The sequence below is a fragment of the Sorex fumeus genome, unplaced genomic scaffold (assembly GCF_029834395.1).
Source record: "Sorex fumeus unplaced genomic scaffold, SorFum_2.1 ptg000014l, whole genome shotgun sequence".
Classification (NCBI taxonomy): Eukaryota; Metazoa; Chordata; class Mammalia; order Eulipotyphla; family Soricidae; genus Sorex; species Sorex fumeus.
In genome coordinates this window covers 31,257,893-31,285,166 of record NW_026606071.1, presented here as the reverse complement: position 1 = coordinate 31,285,166, position 27,274 = coordinate 31,257,893, and the positions used below count along the sequence as shown (strand labels likewise).

The following is a 27,274-nucleotide window of genomic DNA, read 5'->3' as shown; positions in this document are numbered from 1 at the left end:
AGCTTATAGATTCTTAATTTAATTAGCATTGTGCTAACAATAATTTATGATTTTGTTTAAATGTTCAACAGTTTATAGATTTTTTTAGAATGTAAATGTTTACACATATAAGGGTATAACTTTACTACATCACACTACCACAAAAGTGCCAATATTCCCCCATCATAATTCATTGCTCTCTCAAAAGTTACTTAGCCATCTTTTCAAATCCAATATTGAAATAGGGGAAAAATTAATTAAAAAACAAATATTCCATTGAAAATTGCATGAATGGATATCAAACAAATAACTATATATTACAATAGGAGAAAAATGCAGTAAAATAAACTTCACATTTCATTTAAGTGAGGAAATGTAAAGTAGTGATACAAAATATACATAGCTTATCTATCTCTAAACAATTTTTATAAAACTATAAACAAAACAGCACAACTAAAAATAATTACAAATAAATTCCTTAATATACGGCTAATACAATGTATTACTTAGTTATAAAATTAAGAAACAAAGTTCAAGTTCTGGAATAACACTCATTCTGGTAATACCTATGAAATTTTAAATTTTAGACCATATTACTATAGTACTTGGCAATTTGATGGAAAAGGTCTTTGATGTCAATACTAAAATTCAAAAGTACTATCTGTATTTTCTGAAAATCCTTACATAAAGAGTATTTTTAGAAAAAAGTTCACGTGAAAAATGAAAATGTTTCCCCACCTCCATAATACAAGTTAGTTTCAATACGGTAATGTTAAACATAATTTATAATAAGAATGTAGTAATCAAACAGTCTTGGTTAACTGATAAAGTGCTACTACAAAAGACCTCACATTCTGAAAGATGGATGGACTCAATTAGAGTGCTGACACTTCAGAAGTAGAAAGAATAGAGTAAATCTACATTCTCGGTGATACAGAATTTAAATTTACATAGAATAAGTGCTCATGGACAGATTTATGCTTTAGGAACTATGTCAGAAAAAAAGCCGCTGAGGAACAGTGACTGGTATGCTCCCAAATGTGAGAAGAAGTAAGGGTTTCAGGTTCTTGATGGAACATTTGATCCCTAGGAATTCTTGCTGCAAGATTAGTTCACAGGTCAGAGTGCAGCTATACTGCAGCAGAGAAGGCACTTGCCTCACAAGTGGCTAACCCAGGTTCATTCCCTGACACTCCGTGAGATTCCCCATGTACAGCCACGAATGATCCCTGAGCGCAGATCCAGGAGTAAACTGTTGGATGTGGCCCAAACACCATAAAAGGGGCATGGGGAAATAAAGGCTGAGTAATATCTAACATTATAGTGAAAGTATCTTGATCATTTTCCCGTGTTTCTTTCCATCTTCCCCACCCCTTGATTTTTTATTAGGTAACCCAAAATAATTTTCTTTTACTGTCAATGGTGTAGTTTTTATTATATGTGAACAATGTGACACAGTACTCATGGTCTACTCCATCTTCTAGCCCTCAACTTTATTAAAATAACTAGTCCTGAATATTGATCTGTGGCATGTGATTATTATAGTAAAGCAATTATTATTTTCCAGGTTTTAAATTTCTATATGCATGTAAGTGAAGGTGCATCTAAAAGGAGAAAACCTCTTGGCTACCACAATGATTTGACTAAGAGCAGTAAATGAATAAGAGAAAAAAAGTAGAGTGGTTGGAAATTACTAGTGGCTGAGTTGTCATTTTGTGTGAATGACAGAAAACCAAATGTTTTCTAATTCACTTAGAATTATAAACTAGTTTACATAACAATCGTGTGCATATATACTTGTATGCTACTATAAACATTATCTGCATATACTTATTCTAATTTAATGCAGCCTACTGATAGATTAAATAATTTATTTATCTGACAGCAGGTAGTTAAATATCTCCAATAGACCAAAATATATCAGGATTAATAATTATTAATAATACATATCTTTAGAAAATAATGTGGATATTTTTTCCTTCCCTTTGTGGTTATTACTACGATTTGCCAGGGGGTCACATAACTTAGTTGCAGAACTCTTACAATTGGTTGTGTTATGTCAGGATCATATTAACTTGTCATGGAAGCTCATAAACTTGCTTGTGGTGCATGGGAGGTGTTGGGCGTAGGGTGGTGTGGGAGGGGTACACACAGTTGTAGTACCAGTTATGACAGCAGCAAAGCTGGGATTACAACCATAAATGAGGGTAGTTCTTGGCATCAAACTCATGGTGTGATGCATACAAGGCTGATGGTCTACACTGTGTCACATTCATTAACATCTATTTTAAGTTTTCTAAAGAACTTAATGAATTATGCATATGGCTTATGTTTTATCTTATCTGGTCTTTAGTAATAAGTTAAAATACTTATAAAAAAAACAATGCTGCAAAATTTCTTAAGCAGAACCCCAAATGTGCAGCATTGCATCAACTTACTTTTAAAGTACACAGTTCAGGTCCATTTGTACTCATCCCAAGAAAGCAAGCATAGGAATTGACTGAAGTATTAGACCTTAAAGTTTTCTGACCATTAAATTGGTTTTCAGGGACTTGCTTTCTGTTTGCACAAATGAAGTCTACTCAGTAAAACAATTTAAATTCATTTCATGGTGATGCTTCTCCTATTATGACCTTACTGGCATATGTACTAAATAAAAAGTAAAGGCTGCACTAAGCCTAAACCATAAAATATTCAATAAGAAGGTAATATTTTTTAATTCTACGGCATTTTCTCATTATACTAATATTACAAATTTATGTTAAAAAATTTACAGACACCAAAGTAGATATCAATTTTCAATTACAAGGATTTATTCAGTGAAGACTTTAATTTAGACTTGTATATCATAAAAAACACGTTAAATACAGTCTTCCCTTATTTATTATGGAGGCAAGTGTTGGGGCCACACCTGGCTGTGCTCAGCACTTTCTCCTGGATCTGTGCTCAGGGATCACTCCTGAAGGTACTCAGAGGACCATGTGGGGTACCAGAAATCTAACACGGGTGGGCGACATGCAAGCAAGTGTCTTAATCTCTCTACTACCTCACCACTGCATTTTTATTCTTTAGGAAAGAGTACACTGTTCTATTTCACTAATCTATAATATCAACGTATAAAATATTAAGACACTCATTTCTAACATTATAAGAGTATTATTACAAAAATGCAATCTTTCAACATATGAATACATTTCTAGCATGTGCGTCTGTATTCAGGACTTATTCCTGGTTCTGTGCTCAGGGATCAATTCCTGTAGGTGCTCAGAAGGCCATATACAGTGACAAACATGAAACCAGGGTCAGCAGCATGCAAAGTAAATGCCTAAAAATCTTTACTATAATTCTATAGTTATAGAGTTTTAACTATATATTTTTAAAAATAATTTTATAATGGATCCATTGGGGATATTTTGTTAATATTTAACAAAAAGGAAGCACATAAGCATTTTTTCATTTACCTGCACCAAAGTAGGCCATCTCTGTCACGCATCTTCTTTATGTGCAAACTTGGACTAAAGTAACTTCTAATTAAACTGAAACATAATTGCTAAAATTACTATATCTTCCATTTATATAAATGAATTACTTTAGACCACTAAAATTAATATTAGTATAAGTGTTAGACTGTCAAAATAGAATTCAGTCAGATTAAAGGAAAGCTTTCATTATAATCTAAGCCGAAAAAGAGTAGGGTACACACATGTGTAGTGGGGAAAAAAATGCCTTCTTAATTTAACAAGCAATTACCTAAACACCAAAGCATGAAATTTTATGGGCCTCATTATTATCTTTATTTCCATAGTGTTTCTTTCTAAAAGTCATTAAATTAAATAGGTCTTTTGAAAAGCTGGGTACTCTTTGACCTATTATAGAAGTGAATTTTGTAAATGAAATTGGGGCCGCTTAGTAAAGTACCTAAGTTTGCCTCCGTATTAAATTGTGAAGCAATTCAGTTTTCTTTTTGATTATATTTTCTTGAACAAGTTAAAATAAAGTATATCATCATTAAAAATACTTTCTAATCAATAATCCTAGCAGTATCATTTTTGTCATATCTTCAGGATCCTCAACAAACTTTTCTGGTCTGCATTATACTTCCATAATGTAAAAATTAAGAAACAGAAGATAGCACTCTAAATGGGACAAAACTTAGCTAGGGAGTTATTTAAATTCGCACCACTAGAGGAAAATGATACATACTCTGAATGTACAGCCATGAAACAGGCAAAAAATCATTAATTAACCAATGTGAAAAATAGTAGAAGCTTAACTAAAGAGTCAAGTGTGATTAGCGCATATTCACTTAAGCCTCCCTATCGGCTATGTACAACTGTATCCTCTAGATCACAAAGCATGCTGACCACAATACAATCCTTATTAAATGAAGTTTATGACATAGCAATATAGCAAAAATATATGCATTGGAGGTCAGAAAGAAAGTACAGGAGCTAAGGGCCATACCTTGCATGCAACTGACCTCAGTTCAATCCCAAGCAACACGTGGCTTCCTGAGCATTGCTGAGTGCAGTGTTGCAGAGCCTTGGTGCATCAGGATGGGAGAGGGGGCAGGTTAAATCCCCATGCTCTCTGGCTGAGCAGCACTGCATTCTCAGGCCACAAACATCAACTACTGGCCAGACTGGCTAAGAATTACCAGGAGGGGGCCGTTCTGTTTCCTGAGCATTCAAAAATGCTATGTGTTTATACATAAAATGATTATATGTAAAAGGCTACATTTCCGTAAACTGCATAAATATATGGTGTCAAAGACATCCTAAATAAATTACTAAACTGATATCAAGACAAAAATTTATAAATACATCAATCATTCCCCACTAAAATACACACTTTCTCTTTCTCGTTCCTAATTGTTATTGATTTAACACAATAAACATCTCATCATTTCTTTTAAAATTGGTAAAAGGTAAGGTAAAGGTAAAGGCCCTCCCGTTGATCGTCGATTTGCTCGAGCGGGCCCAGTAATGTCTCCATTGGAGACTTTGTTGTTACTGTGTCTGGCATATCGAATACTCTCGGTAGCTTGCCGGGCTCTCCGAGAGGGGCGGAGGAATCGAACTCGGGTCGGCCATGTTGGCTGCTTGTAAGGCGAGCGCCCTACCCGCTGTGCTATCACCCTACCCGCTGTGCTATCGCTCCACCCTGTGCTATCGCTCCATGGGAATGCAAAGAACACAAAGGAGCCAAACAACCTTGAAAACGAAAAAAAGATAGAAAAGAGTACCTGCTTTTAAAAACTTACTTAAAGCTATGGTATTCAAGAATATATAAAGCAAGAATAAAGAGCTAGATAAATGGAACAGAACAGAATCTACAATAGAATGATGAGGGCAATAAATTTCAACAAAAATTCCCAACCAGAGAACTCTCCCAGACCCAGTGTTTGTGTCAGCTGACTTCAGTGGCCCTTCTTACACCTGTGTCCGCCCACCCACTGAGACTAAAGCTAGCTGAGACCAATTTTAAATCCTCCAAAGCACGTGCACTGACGGGCCCTGGGAAACTCCTTTCTGCTCAGCCCTCCCTTGGGAATAACACCCCCAGTCACAGGAGCCACATGGACTCCTGGCACCTCAGCTGTATCCATGTGACTGCTGTTCTCCACCAAATCCACATGTTCTAAGGTATAGTGGAAAACTAAGGTCTTATTTAAGTGCCACAATACACGAATAAAAGCTCCAGCAATCAAATGGGAGGAATCAATTCTCTACCTGTGTGTCCTACTGAATTACTATTACATGGCAATGAAAATAGAACAACAGAGGGATAAGCAGTAGTCCATTAGTGTAAAATAATAAAGCATATCAGTACTCAGATAACCAGGAAACTAAAGCTCCACTGTCAGCACCCACAAAATTCTAAGGGGAAACCAAGGAATTCAGTTGCACTGCCAGACAGGAGAACAAGCAAGTCCCCGAGTTCATCAAAATTCTTGAGCGTAGTGGAGAAGGACCTCAAATTACACTCCATTCAATGGCAATGGAAATTAAACAAGCACTGAAAAGAAATTCAATCAACTCAAATAAGAATTGATTCAGAGTATGAAAGAAGGAATACAAATTGAAATGAAAGAACTAAAGAATACAACAGCAAGCCACAGAAACAGAACGTTGAATGTTGAGAGCTGAATCAGCAAACTTGAAGACAAAATAGAAGCCAGTAGCAAGAAATAAAGTGGTAAAAAAGGAAGAAAAAGAATGAAAAGAATGTAAGATAATTAATACAGCAAGAGAAATAATGTCCAAATTACAGAAATATCTGAAGAATAAGTAAAAGGAAAAGAATTACTGGTGGAAGAGAAAAAAGAACTTCCATATGAAATAAACAAAGAAGAGTAGGATAATATATTCAAATTACTGAATAGAAAAAATATCTATCAATAGTACAGCAGGTAGGGAGTTTGTCTTGCACATGGCTTGACTGGATTCAATCCCCAGAACCCTCTCCTGAGCCTGCCAGAAATGATCCCTGAGTGTAGAGTCAGAAGTGAGCCCTGAAAACTGCTGGGTGTTCCCCCTCAAAAAAATAAGACTATTAAATGACTAATTAGAATTGTGATTAATACACATAAAGAGGACCCTCTGTCCCCAAAATGTCAAATACACATTCTTCTCTAATGAAAACTGTCAATTCTTTTTTTTTTTAGTTCTTCAAATTCTATTTTATTTTTTTTTACAGTTGTAGATTTACAATTTTTTGTGCTTTGGTTTCAATTATACAATGATCAGATACCCATCCCTCCACCAGTGCCCATTTTCCACCACCATGGATAATATCCCTCCCACCCCCATCCCCCCATCCCCCCTGTCTCTGTGGCAGGGCAATCCCCTGTGTTCTCTCTCTCCTTTTGGGTGTTGTGGTCTGCAAAAGAGGCATTGAGTGGCAAACATGTTCAGTCCATAGTCTACTTTCGACATGCATCTCCCCTCTTGGGAGGATCCTCCAAACATCCTTTATTTGGTGCTCCCTTCTCTATCTGAGCTGCCCTTTCCTCTAGGATACCCGCTGGCCTCTAAGTTATGGAGTAATCCTCCTGGTACTGATCTCAGCTATTCTTGGGTATTAATCTCATACTTTGTTACTTTATATCCCCCAGATGAATGCAATCTTTCTATGTCTATCCCTCTCTTTCTGACTCATTTCGCTTAGCATGATACTTTCCATATTGTACCACTTGTATGTAAATTTCATGACTTCATCTTTTCTAAGAGCTACATAGTACTCCATTGTGTAGATGTACCAAAGTTTCTTTAACCAGTCATCTGTTCTTGGGCATTCAGGTTTCTTCCAGTTTCTGGCTATTGTAAAGAGTGCTGCAATGAACAAACAAGTGCAGATGTCACTTCGACTATACATTTTTGCCTCTCTGGGATATATTCCCAGGAGTGGTATTGCTGGGTCAAATGGGAGCTCAATTTCTAATTTTTTGAGAATCGTCCATACTGTTTTCCAGAAGGGCTGAACCAGTGGACATTCCCACCAACAGTGAAGGAGTGTCCCTTTCTCGCCACATCCACGCCAGCATCGGTTGCTTTTGTTCTTTTGAATGTGGGCCAGTGAAAATTGTCAATTCTTTAAAATAGATCACATATTAGGGCATAACTCAAATGGACATAGATTTGTGAATATAAAAACCATACCAGAATACTCTCAGACAATAATGCCATTCAGATATAAATTAACCATTAGAAGATGTGAAAAAACATCTAGAAGTTGGATAAAGTGCTAAGTAACAACTTAATCAAAGATGAAATTAAGAATAAATAAGAAAGATTCCTTAGAACTAATGAGAATGACTTCATGAACTACCAGCATCTATGGGATACAGCTAAAGCTATACTCTGAGGGATATTCATAATGGTGCAGGGCTACATTAGGAAAGAAGAAAATGCTTACACCAATTCCTTAAATACACATCTTACACACTTACTGGAGAAATAGTAACTATATTCCAAAACTAGTAGAAGGCAGGAGTAATAAAATCCATAGCAAAAATAATATAATAACCAATACCATGAGTCAATGAAATCAGAAACTATTTTTTAGAAAATAATAAAAAAAAGGTAAAACTTTGACTACTCATGAAGAAAAAGAAGAAAATTAGAACATAAATAAAATAAAAAACAAAAGAGAAGAAATTACAACAAATCTCTCAAAAATTCAAAATATCATGAGAAGTTTATGAAAAACTTTATGCTGTTAAGTTAGTAACCTAGAAGAAATGAACTGATTTTCAGGACCATGTGATATCCCAAGACTGAGCAAGTAAGAAACAGAAAACAAAATAGGCTAATTACAATCAAGGAAATTAAAACAGTAGTCAATAAACTCACCAAGAACAGAAGTCTTGGTCCAAGTGGGTTCTCTGATGAATTCTATCAACCCTTAAAAGAAGGCTTATGACCTTAACTTCTTAAGTTTTTCCAAAATATTTCTTTTAAGAAAAATAAGTTCTTCCTTAAAGCTTTCATGAAGCAAACAGTACACTAATACCCAAAGTAGATAGACACTACTAGAAAATGTCAGACCAATTTCTATGATAAACATTAAAGTAAAAATCCTCAACAAAATCTTAGAAAACTGAAAGTACCAGCAAATGGAAAAGATCACATACACCATGATCAGGTGGGATTCATCCCAGGGATGCAAGAATGGATCAACAGATGCAAACCAATGAACATAGTATGTCATATCAATAAAAGCAAAGAAAAAAATCATGTGCTCATATCAACCAAAGCAGAGAAAGTTTTTGATAAGATCAAACATTCATTTCTGATAAAAAAAATATCAACAATACAGTGGTTAAAGAATCTTCCTCAAAATAGTAATAGCAATCTAAAATAAACCCACATCCAGTATCATTCTCAATGTTGAAAAACTAAAAGCATTTCCTTTAAGATCTGGCAAAATGAAAGAAGAGCCACTTTATTCACTTTTAATCAACATAAAATGCAGAAGTCCTAGCCACAAAAATCAGATAAGAAAACCCAAACAGATCTCAAGTGGAAAAGAAGTAAAATTATCACTATTTTCAGATTAAATTGTAATATACAGAAAAGACTCTAAAAAGTTTGCAAAAATATCCAAGAAATAATAACTAATACACCAAAATAGCCAGCTACAAAGTGAACAAAGAAAAATCTGTCATATTCTTATATGTAAATATTGAACTAGAGGAAAAGGAGTCTAAAGAGTCTACCCTATTTAAAGTAATATCCAAAAATATCAAATACCTGTAAATCAACTTAATAAAATATATCAAGGATCTATACTATGGAAACTACAAATGATATAAGAAAGAGACAGATGAAGACTTTAGGAAAATGGAAAATATTCCATGTTCACAGATTAGAACAATCAATATTATCAAAATAATCATGCTACTTAAATTAGTATATAGATTCAATGTTATCCAAATTTTGATGACTTTCTGCAAGGACTTAGTACAGTTAATAATACAATTTATATTAGAATTATGAAATAGCCAAATAGTCAAAGCCATATTAAGAAATAAAATACTGAGAGGTATCTCAGTACCTAACTATATACTATAGTATATACATAATACTATAGTATATACAAAGCTCTAGCATAGTACTATAGAAGGATAGGCTATCTGACCAATGGGTTAAAATCAAGTATCCAAAGACATCTCCATCAATGGACAGGATCCAGAGACTATAAAACCAAACTCCTGAAAGAGAACAATGCAGTCTCCTGCTCCCCACCTGGCTGTCCTCACCGGGGCACTGTGGAGGGGGGTGAGTATTGAGTTTCCCTCTCCACCCTGAGCAGAGCCCCAGCATCTGAAGACCTCTGGGACCCAGCCACAGCCAGCTGAGGCAACTCTCCACACACTCAGGTGAGCCTCAAGCATGAAGGAACCAGCAGAGGAAACCAGGTATGTGGGACCTGGGGCTGAGATCTCCAAGCCTGCTTGGTTCAGGACTGGGTCTCCTCCACCCAGAGCCCCCATCTTCCAGTAGCTAGATAGTTACACCCACCAACTGCCATGTAACCCCATCAATGCCCGGGATTCAGAAACTATAAAAAAAGCTCCCGAAAGTGCATGACCTCTTATTATCTAATTCTCACTCTTAAAGAACCCAGAAGGCTACGAGAGTATCCTGCCCGCATATATGCCTGAATGAGAACACCTGTAAACGTGATTAGAGTCTGCCTCAAAACCCTCCGTCCCTCTCAGAGAGCCTGGCAAGCTACAGACAGTATCCCGCCCACACGGCAGAACCTGGCAAGCTACCCGTGGTGTACTTGATATGCCAAAAATGGTAACAATGATGGTTCTCATTCCCCTGACCCTGAAAGAGCCCCCAATATGCCATCAGGCTACACTAGCATGTGACAGGGATGAATGGAGACATTACTGGTGCCCACTCGAGCAAATCGATGAACAACAAGGTGATAGTGATAGTGATCCAAAGATGAATCCCCAGATACATAGTCAACTAACTTTTGGCAAAAGAGCTTAGAACATGAAGTAGAAGAAAGAAAGCCTCTGTAAGAAATGCTTCTGGAAAAACAGAATAACCACATGTAAAAAATGAATCTGGATCCCTATTTCACATCTTACACAAAAACCAACACAAAATGGATCAAAGACCTAGAGATTGAGCACAGGTTAGGAGTAAAAGATATCACTTAGCAGGAAGATTTTTCATGCAGGTCAAAAAGCTAGTGGTGGTTCCAAATCAGTGATCCATACCATGCTGATCTTAATGCATGGTACCTTAGGTCAGAATAGTTAATATCCCCACCATATCCCATAATATCCACAAATTGCATTTTATACAGAACTCTCATCAGGAAGCCTGCCTATCACAACCACATTAATCCATTAGTCCCTACTCCAACCACCAACCACCAAGCACTCCCAGAGTTCTCTCTGGCAGTGAGGGAGGGATGCTGAGAGTTTTTTGGAAAGAATCACCTCTAGGCCACCACAGGCACCATGGGTAAAGAGCACAGAACACCACCATGAGGAGTGGATGAAGGCAAAGTCCTGAAGCCTCAACAAGGAATACTCACATACATAATCTCTCTGATCAAGAATTCAGAGACAAATGGTGAGGATGTTTAATCGGCCTCAAGAAACTGTGGAACAGACATCCACTTAAATACAGGAAGATATAAGAGAAACAGTGGAATGGATAGTCAATAAAATACAGGAGGAAATGAGAGCAGAAATAAGAAAACTAGTAGCAGAGGCCGGAGCAATAGTACAGTGGGTAGGGTGTTTGCCTTGCATGTTGCTGACCTGAATTTGATCTCTGTTATCCCATATCCCTCTGAGCACTTCTAGTAGTAATTCCTGAGTGCAGAGCCAGGAGTAACCCCAGAGTATCGCCAGGTGTGACCCCCCAAAAGAAAAAACTAGAAATTAACAAAATATTCAGTACCTGAAATGAAAAACTCCATGGGAACCTTCAACAGTAGAGTAATACTAGCTGAAGACAGAATTAGTAAGCTTGAAGATAGATGTAAAAAACCTCCAGGCAACAGCAAAGAAGAAAAAGACTTCAAAATAATCCTAGGGCAGATAAGAGAACTACGGGATAAAATCAAAAGAGATCAATATAAGATTCATCTGAGTCCCAGAGGAAGTCAACCCCATTGAGGAAGCACAGTCAAAGACATCACTGCTGAAAAGTTTCTGGAGCTGGAGAACACAGACACCCAGATCCAAGAAGCCCAAAGAGTACCAGCTAAATGAGACTCCAAGACATAATATCCTAATCAGTATGACAAAAACCCATACATAGAAATACAATACTGAAAGCAGCAAGACAGAACAATTATATACAAAGGAACAACCCTTAGAATTAGAGCAGGCCTATCAAATGAAGCCCTTTGGACACAGGTCAATGGTGGGATATAGTTAAAATACTTAATGAAATATAGGCCTCACAACAAATACTTTACCCAGAGCTAGACTTTCTTTCAGATACATGTTATGTAGCTGCCCAGTTCTGTCCGCACCAATTTAACCTATATCCAATTCAAAGGGAAAATATAAAGTTCTTAAAAGGGCTTCAATAAGTTGCATCCTAATTTCAGTCATCTTAATCTCCTTGCTAGCCACTAACAAGTTTATTTCTCCCCACTAAGAGTTCTATTCCCCCATTTCCCTTGCTTGGAACTTCCTTTTCCCAATTTTATATATGAATTTGATCTTACTTTTTTATTCAGTTTCTTCATATATTTCTAAAGACTTGCCTTACTCAAATTTATGAGCTTCCAATTTATATCTTTCCTATTTAACTGTGTAATTTTATCATAGAAATCATATTATATTTTATTGGTACAAAAATATTAATATTACATTATCAACATTTTATATTTGTCAGTACTCTACATTAGTGAATCGTCCTGGTAGCTATCTTTTTGGATAGCACAGCCTCACACAATGTAAATAGAGTAAAAACAGAAAAAAAGAAACCTGTCAATGAGACAGACATAAAGGCAAAAGATAACATTTTCAGTTCTTTGGAGGAAAGAGAAATAAAAAAATAAGATAAAATACTTTATATTGGATAGATAGTATGACAGCCAGACTACAAGATATTAAAGTATAATTACAATGGTCTTTTAAGGAGAAAGCAATGCAACTGAGAATAGCTGCAAAGTCGATGACATAAAAAAGATAGATTGCTACTGAAGAGAGAAAAAATTAATAAACATGTTCCTAATTTAAAAATATTTATTTTTAACATCAGATAAGGTGAACATTCTGTCATATCAGCCACCAAATAAATGGCTTATGAAGTAGTATTAACTGCAAAAAATATTCCAACTTTAAGAGATGTTTCCTAGTCTTTAACAAGTCTGTTAATCAGAGGAATCCTCTTAAATAAGAGACCTCTATAATTAAAATATCAATTTATCTATATTTCAGTAGAAACTATGTTTTTTCCTATGACAAAACTGGACACAAATTCCTATTTGTTACATCGATCTTCTCTGCAATCTAATATTTAAACATAAATTTTCATTTAAAATAATCATGAAAATCAGACAGATTTTAAACCCTGAAAAACAGTGGAAATTGTCTAATGATTTAAAAAATTCTATATTTATAGAAAACAGGGAAAATCTCTGTCCAAAAATTAAAAATGGTTATGAGAAAATGTTAATTTCTTGCTTCAATTATAGCAATGCTAATGATATTTTAGAGTGAAATATTTTTCTCTTTCATCTCTGCCTTTGTGCTTTATCATTGCTGAATTTAAAAAATATTAATGATGTGATGATTAAAAAATCTAGGGATGACAGCCTATAGAGATATTAGTAATAATATGTGACATTTTTAAAGCACTTTGTGATTGCACACCTCTTTAATACAGATTGTCCCATTTAATTATCACATCATTCCCTAGGAGTTAGTAATAATATGTATAATTTTTATACACAGTTTAACAATAAGACAACTGAATTAATAAGTAGCAAAATATTGAAAGCTATATCTCTGAACTCTACATTCAATATTCTTTCCACGACAACTTTCATACCCCATACTCAGAGAGCTATTTTTCTGATTTATCTAGATACCTCATTAAAGGATTACCAAGGGCAAAATATAACAGATCTATAAACGGGCTCCCTTAGAATTTAAATATTGGATTGTAGATGTGACTCAGCAACAATGTGATGCTTTAAATTCAGGAGACCTACATTTGATCCTTGATAATACAATAAATAAGTATATAAATTAATAAAATTTAAATATAAATTATTAGAAAAATATTAAATGTCAATAGTTATCATGCTTTAAGAAATGCCCTTAACTTTTAAAATGAAAACTTTAGGTTAAATTTATTAGAGCAATCCTGTGTCTATTGCTAATTTTTATTAGGAAAAAAAATAGCTCCAAAAGGCAAACTAATATCTATATAATGAAACATAATTTGGAGCAAACTTTCAGTAGAACAGATATATTTTGGAGACTTTCTTAGAAAATATATTATTCTTCATTTTCTGAAAATATATCCAGTAGAATTAGGCATGTAGCTAGTACACACCTAAATGAAAGGTGCCCTGAAAACATATGTGCTAAATATTCTATCAATGAACTACATATTAGGTATCTGCAATGAGTCAAGCAGAATTCCCAAATATGTCTGCCAGTTATACTAAAACCAATAAAATACTTTTGACTTTTCTTTGGCTTTGTTTTGATTAGGGGGTTATTTGTTTGTTTGTCTGTTTGGGGGACACACCCACTTGTGCCCAGGAGTCTACACCCAGACTCACTCCTTGTGGGTTTTAAGGGAATCATATTTGGTGCCAGGAATCAAACCTGGGGCAGCTATAGAATGTAAAGTAAGCACCCTTCTTGCCTGTTACAGTCATGATTTTCTAATTTTTAAGTTTTAAATTACGTCAAATAGATACAGTTGAGAAATATGAGCCACTGAAACAAAACTATTTTAGTAAGTATAGCAATTTTTATAAGCAGTCAGTAATCTGGTACTTTAGCAAATAGTCAGGTTTCATTTGGATGTTATCTGTGTTCATCATGTTTTCTTTTAACATTAAGTTAATAAAGTTCAAGGGTAATATGTGGCTTAATGCGTGGTTATTAAACATAATAGTCAATAAACAACCACAAATCAGCAATGGTTATTAATGTCACTAGGGCACCACTCAACAGACATAGACTCATACAATGAGTTTCTATACAAAAGAAAATTTGCAAACTAAAGCAATAATTCAAAAGAGATAAGGAACTGAAACAATATGCCAGACAGCACTCTGAAAAAATTTGCTGTGTCAAGTTCCCAGAGCATCCATTAACTATCTATACAAAAATCGCAGTGAGTGTCAAGGGCAATAGTGCAAAGCACTTCTGAGAATGGGAACTGAAAATACAGTCTGGTTTCTAGTAACATGTCATTCCAGAGAACAACATACACATCTATTCAAAATATAAAATACCGAATATTACATGACAAGGTAATATGATATTTGCTTTTACTTGTAAAAATATATCCATAAGTAGATATTACAACTGTGTTGGATAACTTTGGAACTCACACAACTGAATAAACAGTAATACATATTTGAAAAGTATTTACTTTTAGCCTCATTACTGCCATTGTTTTGTTCTCTATTCTTAAAGTATAATTACTGATGGCAGCTCTGTTAATATAATTAACTTTGGTTTTAAAATGGCAATTTAGGATAAATTCCTGTTTAATATGTACAATAAAAATTAATTAACAATGCAAAAACTGTCTCTGCTCAATATCTAAGCATTGATTTTTCTATCCAATCTTATCTTAAAATAGTAGATTTAACTCAAGTCAACATATTTGTCTCTGTCAGAATAATAATAGTCATTAAAACTTGTTCACCGAAAACTCAAGTCTTTTATAAATTTAATAAACAATTTTTAAAAAGCAGAGATATTTGGCTTCTAACTGCTGCTTCTTATCTATGCATAAATTCCTGCATAGGAAAACTATCAAATAAATTCTCTTTGGGGAATTTTCAAGTACTAAAATTCTTCTATGAGGATTGCACTCCTCCTTTCTCTCTGCTTTCTATTATTAATTTTTTCCCAGAAGTTAGCTTATTCTCACCAGGGAAGATTTTGTAAACCACAGAAAATATCAGAAGAAAAAAGGAAGTGAATATTATATAACAAATTAACTGTTTCCTACACAACCCTCTCCAACTCACTCTTGTTGGTGAATTACAATTTTCAGAATTCAATTATTTTCTACTGAAGACATTCATTTATTTCCAACTAGAATTTACATATTTTATTTCTCCAGAATAAAATCTCTGGTACATCACTATCAATTATAATATATTACCCTCATTCAATTTTTATAAAAAAAAAAACCAATTTTTTTTTAAAAAAAGTCATTTTTAAAAACATACTCAGCTGCCTGTTTGAAATGCTTCAAGTCCTTCTTCAAAATTCTGTTCTCATTTTCTAAAAGCATATTCTGGGTATAAACATCTGGGACATTCCCAGAAACTCTGGCATCAGTTATTCCTTTTTGAATATTCTCATACCTAGGATAAAAATCAAATAAAAGTCTTAATGTTTTTACTTTACAAAATTTATATAATTGATATACAACTCAAAAAGTTGTCATTGGGGGGAGGGACACACACACACAAAAAGTTGTCATAAATGATGTTAGTATACTGATATTGCAATATGGTGGCAACATACTAAAATGACAACACTAATGATGTATTTTTAAAACAAAACATCAACAAATTATTAGATTCTAATATCATGCATTTGGTATATAAAATATAATTTTTAATATCTCCAGTTGAAGTAAATAAAACAGTTCAAGATTCTAAACTGTTTAAAGTTTATATATAAAGATTAATTTTAAAACGCCCTATGAAGTAAAATAATGGTAAATAAGAGAATAATGAGTTGGAAGTGTAAAATTACAGGACAGTAGTGTTATTTAATATATAATGGTTAAAAATGTTTGAATGAACAGAGATCTGAAAGAAATGAGAGAGAGAGAGAGACTGAACTATGTGATTATCTGGAAGAAGACATTCTGACCTGATGGAAAACTGCACTCAAGGTGTGTTAGACAAAAACATTTTCTACATGCTAAAGAACAAAAAGGTGTATGGCTGATACATGTAGACTTGAGCCAATTGAATCAGCAAGGGAAAAACTAGCAAAAGGTTGCTCATGTATTAGCTTTTAAAGCTAATTTAAAAGCTACCAAAACACAGGCAAATAAAAGCATGCCAGAAGGAAAAGTAAAGTTACCCTAAATCTAACTGAAGCTACTAGAAGGTAGTGAGAGAAAACTGGCAGACATCTGAGTTATGTTTTCATAACTCAGTTATGGTCTGTTTTATGTGTTATGGTCAGTTATGGTCTGAGTTATGGTCTGTTTGAAGAAATTACTCTAACGTAGCTAGAGTTGGATGAGAAAGACTTAAAAAAGACTATTTAGAAGGGGCTGAGCCATAGCACAGTGGAAGGGCGTTTGCCTTCCACGTGGCCAGCCCGGGCGACCCAGGTTCGATTCCCCGCCCCTCTCAGAGAGCCCAGCAAGCTACGGAGAGTAACCCGCCCACACGGCAGAGCCTGGCAAGCTACCCGTGATGTATTCAATATGCCAAACACAGTAACAACAAGTCTCACAACGGAGACACTGCTGGGCCTGCTCAAGCAAATCAATGAACAATGGGAGGACAGTGCTACAGCAGGGGCTGAAACTGTGCATAAGAAAGACTTGTCGCTTGAATATCATAGCAGCAGTAGATATTATGATGTTTAAATTCCTTTAGGACATGTTATTAAAGTGGAAGCGATAAGATTCTCTATAGATCAGCTATTTAATGTTATGGAAAAGACCAGGAATAACTCCAAAATTTTCCACTGATAACCGTGTACTAAGATGACCACAAAGGTCACAGGAGCTTGGTGGTTTTAGGAGGTAAGGAATGTTTTTAATTCAAATTAAATGCAATCTGTCCAGTGACACTGAAGTGAAGAGACTGTTCAGAAATAGAAGAAATGGTCAGTGTAGGGAGTTTAAATTTGGAATCAAAGTAAATGTCTACTATTTAAAATCACAGGGCTGAATGAGGTTATCTAAGGGAATTAATTTAAAGAAAAAAAACTTCTAAAACTGTTTCAAGATTAAGAAAGGGTGTTACTAAATAAAGACTAAGAAAGGGCAATAAAATAAAGGGTGGATATGAAAGCAGTGGCTGGCAGACTAAGTAGAACAAGAGTTCCCAGAAGGAACTGAGGAGCAGTGACAAATATTACAAGGAATATTAGAAGTTCTAAAGATAAATTATTTAACTTTGCAATGGAAAGTTACTGGAGATTAAAGTAGGAATAACAGAGTATAAAATGAGGAAGTGGAGGCCAGGAGATGGTACAGTGATAAGGTCTTATCTTGCACAGAGCTGACCCTGGTTCACACCCCTGCACGCATATATAGTCTCCCAAGCACTACCAGGAGTAATCCCTGAGCATGAACCAGAAGTAAGCCCTGAGCATCACTGGCTGCAGGCCCCAGACCTAAAATAAATTCTTTAAATTTTTAAACATGAAATGAGGAAATGGCAACAAATTCATGAAACTAAGCTCAAAGGGAGAGTCTATATCATCAAGATGAATCTAGAAGAGGATGGAAAGTCCAGTGTGATACTTAGGTACAGGATATGCTATTGAACAGATTTGTGCATTTCTGGGGTCCAGGAGGAAGAACTGAATCACTGGATGTAGCAATTCATAAAGCTAATTTAAAAGCTACCAAAACAGAGCAATATATTATGAGTAATCACTGTCACTGTCACTGTCACTGTCCTCCCATTGTTCATAGATTTGCTCGACTGGACACCAGTAACATTTCCATTGTGAGACTTGTTGTTACTGTTTTTGGCATATCAAATATGCCACAGGAATCTTGCCAGACTCTGCTGTGTGAACAGGATAACCTCGGTAGCTTGCCGGGCTCTCTGAGAGGGGCGGAGGAATCAAACTTGAGAATGCCACGTGCAAGGCAAATGCCCTACCTGCTATATCGCTCCAGCCCATTATTAGTAATGGATACCAATAAATAAATCCTACAAAGCATGTTTTTAAATGCAAGTATTAATGAACTAAACATCAGTTTAAATTTCATCATTCTTTTTCAATTTACTACAAATAAAAGGCAAATGCATTGTGCTATGTATTTTAAGCCTGGCAAGCTACCCGTGATATATTCGACATGCCAAACACAGTAACAAGTCTCACGATGGAGATGTTACTGGGCCCGCTCTAGCAAATCGATGAACAATGGGAGGACCATGACCGTAACCATTTAAATAAAAGAAAATCTCAGAATATCCAGGTGAATATCACTAAACCAAATTTAAATGATGCTGTCTACCATTTATAAAGCAAAAGATAAACATTTCATCACAAATTTGCTCATTCACTTATTTTGGAATGTGATTTATACTTATAAGAGAAAACATAAGAGTTGATTATAAGTACTAGAATAAACACAAAATTGGTTAGCAGCAACTTACTTTATTATAAGAAAAAAGTAGTTTGCAGTTATACTCTAACTTAAATTTTAAGAAAATAATTATTATGTAGTAAAACAAGTAAAATTTAATATGCAAAATACCTACTATATCATATAAATCTTAGACATTTGAAAATAATTTATTTTACAAAATTTATTCCATTATAGGTAAAGGTAAAGGCCCTCCCGTTGATCGTCGATTTGCTCGAGCGGGCCCAGTAACGTCTCCATTGGAGACTTTGTTGTTACTGTGTCTGGCATATCGAATACTCTCGGTAGCTTGCCGGGCTCTCCGAGAGGGGCGGAGGAATCGAACTCGGGTCGGCCATGTTGGCCGCTTGTAAGGCGAATGCCCTACCCGCTGTGCTGTGGGTGGAGCGATAGCACAGCGGGTAGGGCTGTGGGTGGAGCTATAGCACAGCGGGTAGGGCGTTCGCCTTACAAGCGGCCAACATGGCCGACCCGAGTTCGATTCCTCCGCCCCTCTCGGAGAGCCCGGCAAGCTACCGAGAGTATTCGATATGCCAGACACAGTAACAACAAAGTCTCCAATGGAGACATTACTGGGCCCGCTCGAGCAAATCGACGATCAACGGGAGGGCCTTTACCTTTACCTTACCTTTATTCCATTATGTAAAATATAAATGATCATTTAAGCCCATTAAAATAATATAATACTGGGGGCCAGAGCAATAATACAGCAGTAGTGTGTTTGCCTTGTGCATGGCCAACCCAGGTTCAATTTCCCAGTATTCTATATGGTTACCAAATCAAAATTCCTGATTATACAATTAGGAGTAACCACTGAGCACTACTGGGTTTGGTCCCATAATACAAAAGTTACTGTAATGGGGAAGGAAATACAATATAGAGGCAAGGCACTCATCTTGCACAAGGGTGACTGAATATTGGATATTTGGATACCTAGCACCACAAAACCTCTGATCACTGCCAAAAGTGACACACAGCATACTAGAATGTATTTTGGAATATACTCCAAAATAAAACTTTTTGTTTCAGTTATATGTATATGTTTTAAAGAAATATGTTAGCCTTCATATTACTTCCTTCTTACTGATCCACTATTGGAGTCACTCTCAGCTGTGCTCAGAGCTCATTCCGGGCAGTGCTTAGGAAACCATATGTAGTATGAGGATCAAACCAGGGTCAGATGTATGTAAGACAATAATCTTAAACCCTACATCTATCTCTGAATCCCCAATCCATTTATTCATAGATAAAACTAAAACGACTTCAGATACAAAGAAGAGTTTCTTTAACCAGTCATCTGTTCTCTGCCACTAGGTTTTTTCCATATTCTGGATATAGTAAACAGTGCTGCAATGAACAAAGAAGTGCAGATGTCATGTCGACTACACTTTTTTGCCTCTCTGGGGTATATTCTCAGGAGTGGTATTGTTGGGTCAAATGGGAGCTCAATTTCTAATTTTTTGAGAATCGTTTGGTACATCTACACAATGAAGTACTATGTAGCTGTTAGAAAAGCTGAAGTCATGAAATTTACATACAAGTGGAACTACATGGAATGTGTCATGCTAAGCGAGACGAGTCAGAAAGAGAGGGACAGACACAGAAAGACTGCATTCATCTGGGGAACATAAAGTAACAAAATAGGAGACTAACACCCAAGAATAGCAGAGATAAGTACCAGAAGGTTCACTCCATGGTTTGAAGGCCAGCTGCACATGCTAGGGGAAAAGGGAGCTCAGATAGAGAAGGGAGCACCAAGTAAAGAATGTTGTGAGGATCCTCCCAGGATGGGAGATGCATGCTGGAAGTAGATTATAGCCCGAACATGATGGCCACTCAATGCCTCTTTTGCAAACCACAGCACCCAAAAGGAGAGAGAGAACAAAAGGGAATGCCCTGCCACAGAGGCAGGGTGGGGTGGGGGGTATGGGAGGTGGGAGGGACACTGGGATCAGTGGTGATGGAGAATGGAGGGATGGGTACTTGATCATTGTACAATTGAAACCCAAGCACAAAAATCACTAAGTCTACAACTGTACCTCATGGTGTGTCATAATAAAAATTAAAAATAAATAAAAAAATAAAACAAAAAAGTGTCATATTTATAGCAATTTTAAATTAAATTTAATTCCAAGAGTAATGCCAATGAAGTAATTAACAATGTGATCTTCTCACAGACCACAGGCCTATCAACTACCTAGAACTACATGAAAATAAGAAAATGCAGTTTCAGTAACAAAGTACATAGAATTTTATGAAACTTGTCTACTAAGCCAAAGAGTTTAAAAACTACTACTGTGAAAGTAGTAAATATGTAAAAAGTAACATATTAGTATAGATTATTTTTTCTTCCTTATGGTACCCAAGGTACAGAATGTACTAAACTGTAAAACCATAAATATCAAATACATATTAATATTTCTTCCATGTCTTCTGAGTTAGAAAAGTTTTCTGCAAACAAGGACACAATTTCCTAAATACTGCAAAACAAGATGTTAGAATCCTTATCACTGGTGAATAAGAGAGTCTTTTGGAGGAAAAATATAGCACAGCTGAACAAGTTTAGTGCTAGCTGGTCACTTGATTCCACTACCAATACGGAAAAGTGACAGAGCTTTTACTCTTACTCTGAATCAAGATATTTCTTTTTTATTAAGTCTCCAAACCAAAGTCACCTTTGTTGATATTTTTTACAGGTTTCTTTTGTACAATTCCACAAATCAGCACAATAGCAAGGAAATGGCTCTGTAAGGTAGGCTGCCCTAGGCTTACTACCATATTTTGACTGTGAATGCATGCCATTTGTGGAATCAGATTTTGCAACTTCTTCAAACCTACGCTCAACCTATAACTGAAGATCTGATAGTGGTTTCCTACTACTTACAGTCACTGAGAAATGTAAACAGCATAATGAGTAAGAGCATCCAATACTTATTACAATAATTAAAAATACACTTTTTACTGATAACCATTAAGACTTCTTACATATTTTAATACATTTATTTAACAAAAGGTAAAGGCCCTCCCATTGTTCATCGATTTGCTCGAGCTGGCCCAGTAACATCTCCATTGGAGACTTTGTTGTTACTGTGTTTGGCATATCGAATACGTCACAGGGAGCTTGCCAGGCTCTGCCATGCGGGCGAGATACTCTCGGTAGCTTGCCAGGCTCTCCGAGAGGGGTGGAGGAATCGAACTTGGGTTGGCCATGTTGACTGCGTGCAAGGCAAATGCCCTACCGCTGTGCTATCGCTCCAGCCCCTCTCCTACTTGGATTTAACAAAACATATATTAAATTTATTAAAAACATGATTTCTAGTGTCTAAATAAACATATCCATATATATGTATAAAAACAAATTTTAGCATGTACACTAAAAGTCAGAAATATAGAAGAGTTAAAATATTTCAGTCTGGTACCTCAGAATTTCAAAGACTCATGAGGGATTACTTTGAAAATCTCTATGCCACCAAACAAGAGAACCTAGAAGAAATGGATACATTCTTAGACTCCTATAACCTCCCAAGGCTGAACCAAGAAAATAAGGAACCCTGAAGAGGGCTGTGACTATTGAGGAAATCGAAAGAGCAATCAAAAGTTTCCCCAAAAATAGAAGCGCAGGCCCAGATGAATTCACTAGTGACTTATTTGAAACTTTTAAAGACCTACTGCCAATCCTTTTCAGGCTCTTTCAGAAAATTGAAGAAACAAACACTCCCAAACAGTTTCAATGAAAACAAAAATTACCCTGATAAAAAAAAAATCAGGCAGAGAAGGCACAAAAATAGAACTACATACCAATAAATATCCCTGATGAACATAGCTGCATATATCGTCAACAATATATTAGCAAATTGAATTCAACACTTCATCAAAAAGATCATAGCATTTGTGGTGCGTAAAAATGATTTAGTATATGAAGTCAATCAATTGATATACCATATCAATACAAGAAAAAAGAAAAATCATATGATCATATCAATGCAGAGAAAGCACTTGGCAAAAATCCAAGACCCATTCATGATAAAAAAAAAAAAACAATAAAAAAGAAAACTCTTAATAAAACAGGAATTGAAGGAACTTTCCTCCACATAATCAAAGTCATTTACCACAAAACCACAACAAACATTATACTCAATACGGAAAAAACAACACGCCTTCCCTCTAAAATTTTGCACAAGACAATGTTTCCCACTCTCACAACTTCTATTTAAAATAGAATTGAAAATATTTGCCACTGCAATTAAGGAAAAGACAGATACCAAGAACATCCAGATAGGAAAGAGAGAGGTCAAGTTTTCATTATTTGCAGATAACTTGTTATTATGTCTAGAAAACCCTAAATATTCTACCAGAAAAAACAGATTTGTATAGTAAAGCAGCAGTCTACAAAATAAACACACAAAAGTTCATGGCTTTCCTCTACATGGCTAATGATATAGAAGAGAGAGAGAGAGATTAAAAATCATTCCCCTTCACAACAGAACCTCAGAAAACCAAGCACTTAGGAATTAGCTTAACTAAGGAGGTAAAAGACATTTACAAAGGAAACTACAAAAACATTTTTTAAAGAAATAAAAGAAGACAAGAGGAAATGGAAACACAACCCTTGCTCGTATATTAGGAGAATTCATATCATCAAAATGACAATGATCCCCAAAGCATTACACAGATTCAATGCAGTACTTATAAAAGCAGTGGGAACACTGTTTGTTCAAGACATAGATCAAATAATCCTGAATTTCATATGGAAAAGAAAAGTCACCTGAACAGCCAAAGCAATCCTTGGGGGAAAAAAGATGAAATGTCCCTAACTTCAAATTGTATACAAAGTAGTAGTAATTAAAACAACATGGTATTGGGACAAGGAAAGACACTCTGATCAATGGAATAGAACTGAGAATCCAGGTAGATTTGACACAGGTAGATATTCAGTTAATCATCCATAATGGAGCAAAAAATATGAAGTGGAGCAAGGAAAGCCCCCTTAACAAGTGTTAGGAAAACTTGTTGATCATATGTTAAAAAAAATGAACCCAGACCTCTTTGCCATGCCATGCACAAAGTCAAATCAAAATGGATTAAAGACATAACTATCAAACCAGAACCATTAAATAAAGGAAAATATTGGCAAACCTCTGAAACATTGAAGCTAGAGGCATCTTTAAGGCTGAAATTCCACTGAATAAGCAAGTGGAAGCAATGATAAAAAGCCCACGAATTGGAAAAGAGTTTTTTTTCATGAGTAGTTTTCCTACCTCCCAACTGAAAATGGGTTAATATTAAGGATATACAACACATCTGGTAGAATTTTTTTAAGACTAAAACAGAAGTGGAGGAAGAAGTTTTGTGGGCCATGTGTCCCCATTAAAACTAATTAAATTAAAAACTATTAAAAACTATTGTATTAAAACAACCATAGACAATACCCAAAAGGCTAATGATGTATATATATATATATATACATATATACATAATTTCATTCATTTTATTTACAAAATTTAAGATGCAGGGCAGATTTTGGTCCAAGGTTCTTCTTTTGCTAACCCTAGGTTTAAGAAATTTAGAAAATTAAGATTTCTGGGTCTAGCAAGATAGTATAGAGGATAAAGTGCTTGCCTTGCATGTGGCTGACCAGGGTCAATCCCCAAGCATCACCTGGAGTTATCCCTGAGCACAGAGTTAGGAGTAAGCTCTGAGCACTATTGGGTGTAGCCCCAATCACACCCTCCTCCCCTAAAAAAAAATTATGTTCTGGTTCACAGTTACTACACCTTCACCACCAACGAAGTGCCAAAGATCCTCCAACACTGTGAGTGTGTTTCTACTCTGCTTCTTTCTCCCTCCAATTCCCTTCTTGCTACTACTTGGTAACCTCAGTTCTCTAATCACAGCCCAATAGTTTGTTTTCATTCTATACTGGATATTTCCCTTTCTCGGTTTCTTCATATACTGCTTTTGAGTGACAGCTCCAGTAATTCCTTCTCTGTGTAACTTATTTGCTTAACATGGTATCTCTAATTCCATCCATAATGTAGTCAGAGGAAATATTTATTTTTTCTTATTGCTGTGATTTTTTCTTATTGTTGTGGTATATGTTCGATTACATACATATACCACAACTTCTTAATCCACTCAAATGTTATTGGATGGGTAAATATGTTGAATTGCTATCTTGGAATTTGTATTTACCACAGTGAATTTAAGGAGGAGTGTGTGTGTGTGTGTGTGTGTGTGTGTGTGTGTGTGTGTCTATGTGTGCATTGTTTTTGAGTTTAATGTTTCTGTGTTTATGCAACAGATGTTAAGGATAGGAAGTGCTTGGTCATATGGGAGGGGTTTTTTTTCATTTTTTAACAAGTCTCAAAATTGTCTTCCAAAAAGAATGAACTAAGTGGTATTCCCAACAACAATGCAGAGCCCTTTTTCACCACATTCCCACAAACACTGGTTGTTTCCACAATTTGTGACACATGCCTTTGGCACTGATGTGAGAAGATATCTCATTATAATTTTGAGTCTATTTTCCCAATAATAAGTGATAATGAGCACTCTTTCATGAGCCTAAAGGTCATCCATATCTCTTCTACAAATATACCTATGTTCGTGTTTTCATTTTTGATGAGGTGATTGGTTTATTGCTGTTAAACTCCATGAGTGAACTGTCACTGTCACTATCACTGTCCTCCCGTTGTTCATCTATTTGCTCGAACAGGCCCACTAACGTCTCCATTTTAAGACTTGTTGTTACTGTGTTTGGCATATTGAATACATCACGGGTAGCTTGCCAGGCTTTGCCATGTGGGCAAGATACTCTTGGTAGCTTGCCCAGCTCTCCGAGAGGGTCGGAGTAATTGAACCTGGCTGGGCCATGCTGGCTGTGCACAAGGCAAACGCCCTACCACGGTGCTATTGCTCCTGCCCAACAAAACAGTAATAATAATAAATAAAAATAGTGGGTGGGGTTCTTGTCTTGCACATGACTAACTCCAGGTTTGATTGCCAGCATCCCATATGTTTCTCTGAGCACCACCAGAAGTGATCCCTGTGTGCAGAGGTAGAAATAACCCGTGAACATTGCCAAGTGTTCCCTCCCCCTGGAAGAAAAAAAAACTAAAAATTATTTAAGATAATTAAAGGTGCGGTGACCAATTCCATTTCCTAGATTCCATTATGGTAGGGCTTGGGGTACATCCTGGAAGTGACCAGGCTACTTCCTGCTACATTTCCACACTTGGTTGCACGAACCTCTCTGGTCCAACACAGCCCAGATGCTACACCTGATTCTGCCAGGGTCTCTTATAGCTCCGCATCTCCCAGTATCCCAAAAATCTACTGCAAGAGCATGGAATGTGGGAAAATCAAAAGGTCAGCCAAATACAAGTGAACATTAGCCTTTAATTGATATATAGCATAGAAATATTTTCTCCTATTCACTATGGTGTCTTTATTTTAGCCCATTTCATTTCCATACAATAATTCTTAGTTTTATGTATTTTCTTTTATATTAAATTAAAAACCATCAAAAGAATGCAATTTCATTACAAATTGGCAGCTATAAACAAAGATAAAATAATCTGAACCAGAGCAGTACAAATTTTACTTTATGGTTATTAGTATGCTAAATGCTATGCTTTACTTATGGGTTCAGTAAATTCTAATATTACTGCAGTTTCTCAAAATCCGTCTGCCAACTTAACTGCTAAACATAAATAGAAATGAGCAAAATTTTCTAAATATTAAAAATATACTAGAATCCAGATATCTCCAACAGAATCATTTCACACTTTGGACTGGTGAGAGCTGTAAGTGTTGAATATCCTATATATTCTCAGAGGGAAAAGAAAAAATGAGCCATGTTAATCTTATTACTATAATAATTTCAAACGTATTACAAAATGTGTTTTTGTAAAACTACATAGGTGATTAATTTATTTATTAGGGATATACTTATTACTTTATTAATTTCCAGACTTAATAGAAACAATATTATTTTCTACCATCAAACTTATTTTTCATCCTTAAATTTATCAGTGAAAAATAGCTTTCTTAAATTTATTAACACTAAATATGTAACTTATATTATGAACAGATGTCTTCTTTGTGCAAGGTCTCAGTATATGAGAACCAAAAAGTTAGGAAATAAAAATTATGTCACAATTCAACACCTGTAGAAATTTTAAATTGCTACTATACTATGATTTATCCAAATATAACTGGTAAGCTTATTTGTAGATAAT

General features: G+C 35.5%; 1 protein-coding gene across 1 annotated transcript in view; it reads right to left on the bottom strand.

Annotated features, from left to right (window-relative positions):
- Positions 1–27,274, bottom strand: part of SPAG16 (sperm associated antigen 16) — a 1,095,878-nt gene that overhangs the window by 1,050,151 nt on the left and 18,453 nt on the right. The window contains 1 exon segment of the mRNA XM_056111979.1: positions 15,904–16,041. Coding sequence (XP_055967954.1) covers positions 15,904–16,041 — 138 coding nt within the window.